Consider the following 13,595-nt stretch of genomic DNA (forward strand, 5'->3'; position numbering starts at 1 on the left):
ATTAACATAAATATGCTTTAATTAAATTAACATCTAGCTTTATGAATCTCAGTGAATGGTTTCATTACAGAATTGGAATAAAGTACCATCTACATCAGAGACTGTATCACTGCTTTAGATAAATAATCCAAATAAAAAGACACTGATTGGACTACAGAATTGTGTACCAAAATAGGAAGTCTGAAAACAGTGTTCCTAGGGTTAGATTGGAAACCCTGGTGGCACAGTAGTTAAGAGCTACAGCTGCTAACCAAAGATCAGCAGTTCGAATCCACTAGGCGCTCCTTCCTATAGAACTTCCTATAGAACTACTCTATAGGGTAGTTCTACTCTGTGCTATAGGGTCGCTATGAGTTGGAATCTACTCAACGGCAATGGGTTTGTTTTGTTTTTAGGGTTAGATTAGGAAGACCTACATAGGAAGAACTGGATACCAATCAGCCCTACTCTGTAACTATTGAACAAACTCAGGATTTCAGGTCTTTCAGAGAAGTTTGTAATTCACATCCTCCTGAGTTAAAGGCCCAATCTACTCCATTCATGCATGCATGCAGTCATTCATGCAACAAATAACTTACATGGTGTCAAGGCACTGTTCTAAATGATGGGGATACAGTAATCAAAACAGACAAAAAGTCTTATGGTCTATTTAGTTGAGCTAGTCTATTTTCCTCAAGCCAAACTTTATTTCAAACCTAAACCTCCCCTTTTATTTTCCTAGATTGAGAAAATATAAGAGGACATGAATAAAGAAAAGGTGATACACACCATCCATTTGTTCAAAAAATGTTAAACTTCTACTCTCATGGTTTTCCTCCTCTCCATCTCTTGCCTGAACTTCAGATAATTTCCTGCTGAAATGGCCATCCCCTACCATAAATAGAGGGCTACCTGCTTCTACCTGCTCTCATGAAATGAACTATGACAATAAAGAAAGAAGAAAGGTTACAAAAAAGTAACATTAAAACACTTTAAAATACTAACAGCTAACTGATATATAATACCTCCTCCCCTTTTTCACCTGTTCCTGTTGTCACTGCTCCTATTTCTTAAGCTGTCTGAAGGCTGACTTGATTTTCATTACATTTCTGTTCTTGAAGGGAACTAGATTCTTCCTGAAATCATCACAGTGTTTTCTGCACTGAAGCAGCTGGACTGGAGGACCGGCTCAGAAAGGCTGAATTCAGATAGAAAAGATGTCAAGATTGCTCTGCCATTCTTGACACATAATAGAATGCATGCCTGAAACAACTCTGTAAGAGAATACCTACAGAAACAGTACATTTCATAATACTATTAGCCTCTCTTGAGAATTCACCTTAAATTCACAATTGAACTTCCCCACCCTAAACTTCTCAGTAAGTTTAAAAACAAAACATTTTAATGATACAAGCTTAACATGGAAATTATAGAAAATGCAAATGAACCATTATGTAAAGCAATAAAATAACTTGGGAAAAAAAAAACCCAAACATTCAGGAGGCAACAAGGTCAAGGAGCAATAAAGTTCCTATTTATTGTATCAATCAATTTAGAAAGGGAAGAGGAACTAGAATTGACTGAGACAGACATTTGAGATAGCAAATAAAATAAAAGGTCATACAGCGCTGAAAAGAGTATAAGCATTCTTGTATACTGTAGAGCAAAGTGTAAAGTGGTGTAACTACTATGTAATATCTATAGAAATGTAAAATGTACACGGACTGTAAAATGTAGAATACCCAGCAAATTTACTTTTAGGAACTTATTCTACATCAATAATAAGATGATGTACAAATCATGATGTACCTACGCAATGAAAGGAAACCCTGGTGGCGTAGTGGTTAAGTGCTACGGGGGCTAACCAAAGGGTCGGCAGTTCAAATCCGCCAGGCGATTCTTGGAAACTCTACAGGGCAGTTCTACTCTGTCCTATAGAGTCGCTATATAAGTCGGAATCAACTCAATGGCACTGCGTTTGGTTTTTTTTGGTTTATGCAATGAAAATTCTATACGTTGTAAAAAGGAAGCAGCACATATTCATAAAGAGAATACCATAGTATAGAGCAGTAAATGAGATCTACAGCTATCAACATGGATGGATCTAAAAAACATTACGCTGGGAAAAAAGAATGATATATACAATGAATTATAAAGTGTTCAAACATGCAAAATAATTCTGTCACTACTGTTTATGCGTACACACACACAAACACACCACAGAAGTATAAAAATATGTGTGGGAATGTTAAGCACTAAACCCAGCACACTACTTACCTTTATACCTTTTGATTTTATATCATATATATAACCTATTTCAAATTTAAATGATTAAGTATTTTAAAAGCAAGTCAGCTAACTCTTTATACTGTTTAACTTTCTATTAAACCCTTTCCTACTTTTTAAATCTCAGGTCTTATGAAAATTACCTCACCCCAATCCAATCTCACCAAAGACTATAAAAATTTTAATTAAAAAAAAATTTTTTTTTATTTGTTCTTTCCCCTACAAATAATACACATTCACTGTAGAAAAATTACAACACTGGCAGAAATAAGGAACCTATACCCTGCCATCTAAAATTTTAGTATTAATTACATTAGTTAATATTTGGTATCCTATGTATTCATACCAGATTTCATTTCAGCACGCATGCGTGTGTGTGTGTGCCCATGCATATGCGATTCCTACAAATTTTAAAATGTGGCATCAGAGTACATACCGCCTTATATCCTTTTATATTTTTTGCCAACCATTTAATAAACTGAATTTATCTTGCTTACACTCTATGACCAGCAAATAAGTATATATCCAAAAGGTATTTGTACGGAAAAATAGGAAGAATTAAAAAAAAAAGGAATTGAACAAATCTAGCTGTCCTGACTTATTTCAATTTTGTCCTAGAACTTGCAGATAGATTTGATAACTTAGATAAAATTAAGATAACTATGCTTGAATACCATCACCCATCTGTCAGTTTGTCATACTGTGGTGATTTGTGTGGTATTTTGATGCTGGAAGCTATGCCACCAGTATTCCAAATACCAGCAGGGTCACTCATGATGGACACATTTCAGCAGAGCTTGCTAAGGAGAGACTAGGGAGAAAGACCTGGCAGTACACTTCTGAAAATTAGCCAATGAAAACCCTATGGATCACAACAGAATATTGTCTACTACAGTGCTGGAAGATGAGCTCCGTAGATCGGAAGTCAATCAATCAGCAATGGACTCCAGTATGCCCGCATCGTGAGGATGTCATGGGACCAGGTAGCATTTCGTTCTGTTGTACATGGAGTCACCATGAGTTGGAGCCAACTTGATAGCAATGAACAACGATGTTTGATAACTAGATATAACTTAGATATGAGAGCTCATGGAGATGGGACATGTCAGACAACTGGAGATAAGTTTATTTTGTCCCACTTTTCAAACACTGGGAAACAGAGATTATGAAAACTAAAGAACAGCAAATTTGATGTTAATTTCCAGGATGTCCAGAGAACGGACATATGAAAGGTTTGGGAAGACTCAGACAATCATCACTAGAAGCCAGCATTAGTTTATTAAGTCATTTCAAATAATTCTAATTTTCTTCTTTATTGAGTATTATATTAGTGTATTAGCTTACATGTAGAATGTAAGCTCCATGAGGGTAGTGACTTATTTTTATAACTGCCATAACCCCAGAGCCTACTATAACACCAGGCATATGCAAGGAGCCCAATAAATACTTGCTGAAAGAATGAATAAATAAATTAATCAACGAATCTAATGTTCTTTATAAAATTCTTGTGCTCTGATTGGAGAAATGAAAATCAGATTTTGCTCTAGTTGGATATAGCTGAAGCTGAATAAACCATAACCAAAAAGCACAGGTTAAGAGATGCCACAGGATACTCTCCTTGGTCCTTACCTAATCAATACTATCAGAAAATAAGAGGAAACAAGAGAAGGGAAACTAAATTTGCAGATAATACCTCCTACCTAACATACTAGAGGAAACCCTGGTGGCTAGTGGTTAAGAGCTATGGCTGCTAACCAAAAGGTCAGCAGTTCAAATCCACCAGGCACCCCTTGGAAACTCTATGGGACAGTTACACTCTGACCTATAGGGTCTCTATGAGTCAGAATTGACTCGATGGCAACAGGTGCTTTCACATACTAGACATTAGAACTGCATTCAAAATTACACTAAACCAATAAACTAAACCCAATAAGCTCACATTTACAGGGATAAATTAATGTGTATTTAAAAGAAATCAACTGGGTTAATATATCACCCAGCAACGACACTCTTGGGTATATACCCAAGAGAAATGAAAACATATGTCCACAAGAAAACTTGTACACAAAATGTTCATACCAGCATTTTTTATAACAGCCAAAAATTGGGAACAACCTAAATGTCCATCAACTGATGAATGGATAAATAAAATGTGGTATATCCACACAATGGAATATTATTTGGCAATAAAAAGGAACCAAATACTGATAACACGCTGTAACATGGATGAACGTTAAAATTTAACGCTAAGTGAAAGAAGCCAGTCCCAAAAGACCACATATTGCATGGTTCTATTCATATGAAGGAACCCTAGTGGTCCAACGGTTAAAGTGCCCAGCTGCCTCTTGAGAGGTTGGTGGTTTAAACCCACCAGCCCCTCCGCAGGAGGATAATGTGGCAGTCTGCTTCCGTAAAGATTACAGCCTTGGAAACCCTACGGGGCAGTTCTACTCTGTCCTATAGCGTCATTATGAGTCAAAACTGACTCAGTGGCAATGGGTTTGGTTTTTTATTTATATGAAGTGTCCACAATAGGAAACTTCATAGAGACAAAAAGTAGGTAAGTGGTTTACAGGTGCTGGGAGAAGGGAAGAATGGGGAATGATTGCTAATATGTACAGGATTTCTTTTTGGGGTGACAAAAAATGTTCAAAAAATAGATAGTGGTAGTGATTGCCCAGTTCTGTGAATAATAATCACTGGATTTTATATATACTTGAAAAGGGTGAATTTTATAGTATGTGAATTATACCTCAATAAAGCTATTACTAAAAAAACAGAGAAAGAAAAATCAACTGATAAATACAAGATCGAGGGTATCTATCAAGAGAACTGATCACCAGAAAGACACCTGGAGGTTATAATTTACCATAAGCTTCACTTAACGTAAACAATAGTTATGGCTAAAGATGTAAAAACAACTGTAGGCTAAATTTTAGCAATACGGTATTCATATCACGAGATGCTACTGAGATCACAATTGGACAACTGTGTTCTATTCTAATGACAATATGTAAGGACACTAGTGTAGATTCAGAGGAATGTACACAGACTGATAAAGAACCAGAAACCATGTCACGCGAGAAACACCTGACATAACAAGGCTTGCTTAGCATGGAAAAGACTCCGGAAATATGACAACTGTCTTCAACCATACAGCAGTCTATTACTGAAGACACAGTAGACTTCTCCTGTGCTGCTACAAGACATCTGTCAAGAAATCCTATTCCAGAAGGAATTCCTACACTATATGGTGGATTAGAAATGATCTTTAAGTTCCCTTCTAATTCTAAAACTCTATGATTTTAGCCTAATTTAAAATTATATAACACAATAAATGAAATAAGTACATGAAATACTAAAGAGTAGATGATTTAAAATTTTACCTCATTGTTCTGTAATGTTGGTTTTCCACTTTTCTTACTGCAGAGGGAAAAAAAAGAGAACTTTATTTGCAAAGTGTTCCTGTCATTAAAATTATTTTGAGTTATCAAGAGAATATTCCACACTATCCAAATGGGTTTCTTCTTTTTCTTCATCATACTGAGATAGAACACATTAAATAATAGTAGTTCCACTGCCTTTCATTAAGTATCATTTATAAAAAGTGCCCGAAAAACATTAACTACTACAATTTTAATGGGCACCGTGTCTGGCTTAGTTCCTTCTTGTAGGAGCCCTGGTGGTACAGTGGCTAAATGCACTTGGCTGCTAATTGAAAGGTCAGCAGTTCAAACCTACCAGCCGCTCTGTGGGAGAAAAGACCTGGCAGAGATTACTGCCTTGAAAACCCTATGGGGGCAATTCTACTCTGTCCCCTATAGGGACACTATGAGTCGGAGTCAACTCAACGGTACACAACTACAACAGGTCCTTTTTATAACATACCACAATGGCACCCTACATACATAAAAACACACGGACACATATAACATACTAATGTAATATTGATATTTTTAATTTCTTGTTTGATGTCTATTTCCCCGCAGTGAACTAAATGATATCAGGGGCTATTTGCAGGCTGGGTTCTCCAAAGTAGAAGTGAGATGGCATTTGGGATACAAGATGTTAATTACAGATCAACAACTGTGAAAGGAAGGCGGAGAAATCAAGTTTGAGCAGAAGAACTCAAAGTTCAGTGCAGGCTCAACAAAGCTTTGCCCAACCTGATGAGATGCTCTGAATCGAGTACTGTCTATCTGAACGCTCTGCATTAGGCTGAAATGGTCAAGACTTTATGCCCCTGCCTTGCTCAGTCCGCAAATGCAGGCTGCCCCAGGGAAAGAGCACCTTGGAGAAGGTAGCTCTCTGCAGCTGAGGCATGCCCTAAGGAGCAGGCAGACAGGGATGCCTGCTGATTGCACTCCTTGCAACTGGGCAGGTGAGCCCTTCTCTGAAAGGGAATCTGCGCGGCTTAGCTCCGTGCCTACTACAGGGGCCATACGCTACTCAACCCTCTATGTTCAATACCCAGTTGAGCCAAACATCTGTAGAATGAACATTCTCCCGTGATAAGATCCACTTACTGTCCAAGGCTGGAAAACCAAACAACTACAATTCAGTAGATGTCCTTATTTTCAAAAGTGTTTAGGTTTACTATTGTTTCTAATTTCAAGTGTATTGCAGGATTGCTATCTGTCTTAAAATTTGTATGAGACTGTAAAACAAATTCAGAAAATCCTCTTACATACAGGTAGTCTCCCACTTACAACGGAATTCTGTTCTGACAACTCGGTTGTAAGTCATTTCTGACGTATGTAGAATACTTTTTTTTAATTGCCATAGCCTGCTACACAGTAATGTTTTGAACAGTAAATCATAACGCTGAACATGTGCAAGTGAACATGTGAGAATAATAACATCAGTAAATTACATGCTGCAACACTGTATGTAGTACAGATTACTAACACTGCAACACTGTATGTAGTACAGATTACTAACAATGTTAAAAAAAAAAAAAAAAAAAGATGGTCAAAGGGCAGTTCATTGTCAAATACACTCAAAGTCAGGGACTACCTGCAGATAGCCAGGCAGGCAGACAGCCAGCCAGCTAGCGAGAGACAGGTATGTTCAAGCACACCCAGTTAATTATGAACCTTCCTTCCATAGGGCTTTTTAAATTCCCCGTTTTAAGAATCATTTAATGTTTTCCACTGATATAGTCTCATTTTTTAAAAAAGTATTAAAAAATAAAACCAAACCAAATCGTCAAGCCGATTCTGACTCACAGCGACCCTACAGGACAGAGTAGAACTGCCCCATAGGGTTTCCAAGGAACGTCTGGTGGATTCAAACTGCTGACCTTTTGGTTAGCAGCCATAACTCTTAACTACTACGCCACCAGGGTTTCCTTTAAAAATATTATACACATAAATATATATCACTTAGGATAAACTGGAACAGTATACTAGAATTCCTATTCAAATTAGTTATATTTCTTCAGTTCAAATGCCATGCTAAAGAATGGCAAGAAGTTAATTTACTTCCCAAAAAATAATCCACTAGCAAGCAGATTCAAGTTTAATAATTCAGTATGCTCCTTTTCCTGATTTTTATCCTATGAAAATAAAAAGGCTCTACAATAAACAGAAATACGTGCTACTCTTGTGTATCATATACGGGTTTCCCTTTCGCTACTGAATAGATCACTTTATCAGCTAAATACATTAAAATAAAGCTATTCAATATGTTTAAGATATATTACTTATATTCACTGGCCAATACAAATGGCAAGGTATCTATGATGTCTACAACAATCACTAAGCATCAGCTGTCTCATTACATTTCAAGGTATAACAAAATTAAAACAATTTTAAAATCTAATCTGATGACCTATGTGAACCATGACCACATATATAACAATCTATTAGACCAGCTGGGATGCTATATTTAGTCGGGAGCTGCTCATCTATTTTCATCTTGCTCAATAGATCAGCAGACTTTCCAAAATATGATGGCAGTCTCTGTACCAATCCCTTCCACTATCTGCCCAGTAACAACTCTGCCCGAGCGGTGGTCAGGAAAAGAAGAGTACGGTAGCAGGAAAAAACAGCCTGGTTGCTTAGTAGAATTGGAGAGTGCGAAAGAAAGACATACAAAAAGATACAATATCAAATGCACATATTATTGAAAAGTTAAGGCAGATCATAAAAGTGACATGGTCAACAATCATTCGAACATTTACTAATTAGTTACTCTACGCTAGGCATTTCTCTGGGTCAGCACTTCTCAAACTCTGCAGTCTCCAAACCAACCAACCCATTGCCACGAAGTTGATTCCGACTCACAGCGACCCTGTAGGACAGACGCAGAGCTGCCCCGCTGGGTTCCCAGGGCTGTAATCTTTACAGGAACAGACTGCCACCTCTTTCTCCCACAGAGCAGGGTGGGTTCAAAAATTGCCAGCCTTTTGTTTAGCAGCCTAGTGCTTAACCACTGCACCACCAGGGCTCCCAAAAAGCTATTATTTTTGTGGGTTATGTCCATGGATATTTATTGTATAGGTATTAAATCTCAGAGATTTAAAAAATAGTTACTTATTTAAAGGTAGTATTTCCATGTTAATAAACAGTATTATTATAAAAATAGCTGTATTTTTCCAAACAAAACTATCTAGTTAGGAAAGTGGCTTTTTTATATATATGTGTGTGTGTGTGCGTGTGTGTCTGCAAATCTCTCTAATGTGTGGCTTGACAGAAGGTAGCTGAATTCTCATAGTTGAGCATCTATTCTTTATATCTCTTATGCTAAGGCTGTTTCCACTGAGGTATATGAAGAAAATCCAGTCTCATACAGATATGTAGTTGAAAACAGAGGAGTGCTGTATATGTAATAGCATTTTCAGATAATTGGTGGATATTCTTCTTTGATACTACAATGTTCTAATATGGAATAAAAAAATCAAACCCTTATCAATGACTTCTTGCACTTGGATACAATAAACGCACACTGCTCTATCTTGTACCTCCAGTGGATCTTTCACCCACGCAAGATTCTGTAGCATCATGCATTGGTCATTTGGAAAATGTTGGTTCCCAGAGTTACGTGGACCTTTCAAGTGGTGACACATTTTATTATGTGGTATCAAAATAAACCACATTGGTTAGTATTGTCATCAATCTTATCAGAAAAGTCTGGAGATCTGGGAAATTGTCAAGTTGAAGGTAGCACAGGTAAGTTTAACAAATTCTAATTTTCACTTGAGAGGCTGAACTGTAACAATAGCAACAAGCACTGTCAGTTGTTTTTCCTAGAAGGGTTACTTCATTATTTACAAGAAAATGTCTGCCAAATAGGCAAGTCTGAATAATCATTAATTATTCAGTCATTCTTTCAAGCAAAAATGTTGCTCCATAAAAAAAGTGGCTAGTTCAGCTCACAACTTAGTCACAAAAGTGCTTTCCCTCAAGGCAATCATTGTACTTTGGTATGCTGAAGCAAATATTTCACAGTTTTGTTTTTGTTTTTTTGGCAAAGAAAATTCCCATAAAACTTTAAGACCCAGAAGAATATATCTTTAGATCCATTTTGGGAGACACTGCTCTAGATCACGTCAGTCAATAATCACCCATTCTCTAATGACTTCCCAAGCCTCTAGCAACCACCTCTTTTCCAAGCTCCTGATTTGAATACCTGACTTTTTATAAGATATTTATACCTGCAACTACTGAAAACCTTTTTAAATTAAACATATCTATTTCTACCCCAGATCTATTATTTTTTCATATCAAACATGGGCCCTAACTGAGCAAATGATACCTTCATCTATCCAGCCATCCAAATCACAAGCCTGGGAAGCTATTCTGAAATATTCTCCCTTGCTCATACCCTTCACCCTGAATCTCTCTATTATGTTCTTCTTGCCGTCAAGATTGCCACTTCAGTTCAGGCCACCAAAATTTCTCACATGAAATACTATAATTTGCTCACCTGCTTTCTAAGTAGTTTTCTTATCATTAGTCTCTTAACTTCTTCCAATTTATTTCTGTAACCATATCATTCATACACACACAGACACAAGCACACACACGTGCACAGGCATGCGCACACAGGAGCACATATATAAAACATATCCTGTGGAATTCAACTAAAGGAATGCTCAGAATTGTAAATATTATTTCAATAAAAAAGAAAAACTTTAAATAATTTAAGCATTCAGCAAAAAGTTTAAAAGGAAGAATAAAAGGGAAAGCAGAAGAAATTAAAAACAGCAAAAGCAGAATCTAATGAGTTAAAAAACAGAAAATTAAACACTAGCCAATAAAAATCCAAGAGTTGGTTCTTTCTTTGAAAAAGAACGTAAAGCACCACATCAGCACTAGTACAAAACCAAAGTAAAAAGTTCAAGTCATAAGAGTCTCTTGCCTCATCCTCCATAAAGAAATCTGAAAACCTGGATTAATGGATAATTTTCTAGAAAAATATAATTTTCCAAAATTGATCCCCAGCAGAGGGAAAAAATCTAAATAGACTGATCTTGGTGGCAGAAATTGAAAAAATTATCTGTGAGCTATCCACTTAAAAAAAAAACAAAAACCCCAATGCCATCAAATCAATCTGGCTTATATTCTACAGAACAGAGTAGAACTGCCCCGTAGGGTTTCCAAGGCTGTAAATCTTCACGGAAGCAGACCGCCACAGTTCTCCCATGGAGCCACTGTTGAGTTTGAGCCACTGACCTTTCTGTTAGCTGCTGAGCACTTTAACCACTGTGCACCAGGGCTCCTTGAACTACCCACCTACCCCCCCCCCAAAAAAATGCTCCAAGCCCAGAAAATTTATAAGGGAATTCTACAAACCCCCCCAGAGAACAGATAATTCCAGTGCTTTTACAAGCATTCCAAAGAATAGGAAAAAAAATGTCCACGTTGTTTTTGATGCAAGCAACACCTAACAAAAATTGTACAACAACTACAGACCATTTTCACTTACACCAGTATTTCATTCTTTTAAAAAATATTTTGGGCCATAAGAATGTATTGCCTATACATTTCATTAAGACTTAAAAACTAAAAAAAAATTTTTTTTTAAATAAATATACACATAATCACTTTCAGAAGAAAATCCAAGCTCCTAGTACATCTGTTGCTTAAAGGTCATCCTGCTTTGGCTCCTGCCTTCTTTTCCAGACTCATCTCCTGACACTGGGCACAAATACTCTATGCTCCAGTCACCTTAACATAACAGGTTAAACTATGAGAAATTACAAATATTTGATCATTTTGATTTATAGAAATGGATATTTGAGATGCTTCAACTTAATACTATGCTCTCTTATGCCCACTATGTCTTCACATATGCTATTCCTTCTGCTTAAAAGGACCCTTCACCCATCAATCTGCTCAATTTCAATTTGTTTGTAAAACTCAGCATACCTTCTTGGAATACTGTGACCATATTATCAATTTGCCCAGGACAATCCTTATTTACACCTGTTGTCCTGATGTAATGATGAATCACATTCTCTCTCAATCTCAAAATTTTATCAGTTAGGATAATAAATTACATGGCCACCGTGTCTGGGGAGCCTTTTTTAACCATTTTTTTTAGTGTGTATGTAGGTGCCCTCTATGCTCCCTCAGCTGTGTGTATATCACTTCTGCCCCCTCATCGGCTTCTTGAGCACAGGGGCCATGTCTTGTTCATCTACACCTCTGATGCCTAATAGTATGCCTGCCCCACGGAAGATGCTTCCGAAGCTTTTAATTTGTTTGTCTTCTAAACTTTGTTTCATTTAGTATTTTAGTAAAGTTCCTCTTGAAATAGAAAAAAAGGGGGGGGAGTGTTTCGTTTTTGTTTTTTTTAGTTAAGTTCAGGTTTTTAGAGTTTGGCAATAAAGCAGAAATTTTTTTTTTTTTTTTTTAATCTAAGTAACTAGATATGAACCTGGGAAGCCTGCCAGAACAGAGGCAGTAAACCAACTGGAATAAGCATACAAGAGAGCAGTTTCCTATAACAAAAGCACTCTGAGCACACAAGGATACCTTTGTATATATGTGTGTATCTGTGTGTGTGACAGAAATACACTGAGGTTTGCACTTGACTACTAACATAACCTGAAAGTTGGCAGTTCAAACCCATCCACTGTTGCCATGGAAGAAAGGCCTGGCAACCTGCTTCTGTAAAGATTACAGCCAAGAAAACCCTATGGAGCAGTTCTACTCTTTAACACATGGGGCCTCCATGACTAGAAATAACAGGGTGAGAGAAGAGATAAAATGTGGGAACCAAGTAAATATAGAAACAAGAGGAGTAGAAGAACACGGCTTAAAGAGCCGTGTGAAGACAGGGGAGGTATTAAACTATCGGCTACAAACTCCTTATTTGAGAGATAAACTGATGCCCAGAAAGACAAAGTATTTCTCCTTAGGTCTCTCAGTTTTCACCTTGGAGGACAGTGATTTCATTAACCACAAAAAAGATTAGTAGAAGCAGCATTCAGGGAAATGATAATTCAACTCATTATAAACTTGTTGAATTTCAAGTCCCAGTAAGATAAGTATATGAAATTGTCCAGAAGAAAATTAAAAATTTTTAAAGTTCAAGAACAGAGATGCTGATTTGGAAGGCAATAACATGAAAATTACATTATATCCTTTCTATCAATGTTATAAACTCCTCTAGGAAACAGAAGTATGAAATCTGAAAAGTGAACCTTCTGTTTTTTCAGGTTGTTATGAGTCAGAATTGACTTGACAACAATGGGTTTCTGGGTACTTAAAAATTTCGAATGTGCTCTTCAGGAACTTGGTTTAAGTTGTTCCCTAAATGATATTGCTAAATGATAAGAGGAAAGATGCATACTTTCCTCTTAGAAGAAAGGTATGTTTACTACAAGCCTCAAAATTATTCCAACAAGTAATTTTAAATAAAATGTCTAAACTATAATCAAATACAAGCAAGCACACAGGAAACTAGACTCCATGACCAAAAGCAAGCAGAAAGTACAGAAAAGAGAAACAGACCCAGAAAGACTTTACATGTTGGAATTCCTAAATACATCATACAAAACTATGCAGACTGTATTTAAAGAACTAAATACATAAAATAAAATTCAAAGATATTTACCAGGAAGAGGAAGCTATAAAAAGTAACGAGACTTGAAAGAAATGGAATTTCTAAAAATAAAAAAACATAACAATGGAAATTAAATATCTAATCAATAGATTTAACATCCACACAGTTGAAGACAAAATTAGTCATCTGGAAGACTGGTCAGAATAGACTATTCAGAGTGTAGCAAAGAGAAAACAAAAAGATGAAAAACAGACAAGTAAAAGTGAGACACAACGGTTATACTGAGACAATCTTACTTGGTGTCCAAGAAGAAT

At 36.6% G+C, this 13,595-nt stretch overlaps 1 protein-coding gene across 1 annotated transcript in view; it reads right to left on the reverse strand.

Annotated features, from left to right (window-relative positions):
- The window catches only part of ABCD3 (ATP binding cassette subfamily D member 3), a 97,551-nt gene that overhangs the window by 61,837 nt on the left and 22,119 nt on the right, over nucleotides 1-13,595 (reverse strand). The window contains exon 2 of the mRNA XM_010598091.3: nucleotides 5,652-5,688. Within this exon, the coding sequence (XP_010596393.2) occupies nucleotides 5,652-5,688 (37 nt within the window). The remainder of the gene's footprint in view (nucleotides 1-5,651; nucleotides 5,689-13,595) is intronic.

This window comes from Loxodonta africana, chromosome 3 (assembly GCF_030014295.1).
Source record: "Loxodonta africana isolate mLoxAfr1 chromosome 3, mLoxAfr1.hap2, whole genome shotgun sequence".
Taxonomy (NCBI): Eukaryota; Metazoa; Chordata; class Mammalia; order Proboscidea; family Elephantidae; genus Loxodonta; species Loxodonta africana.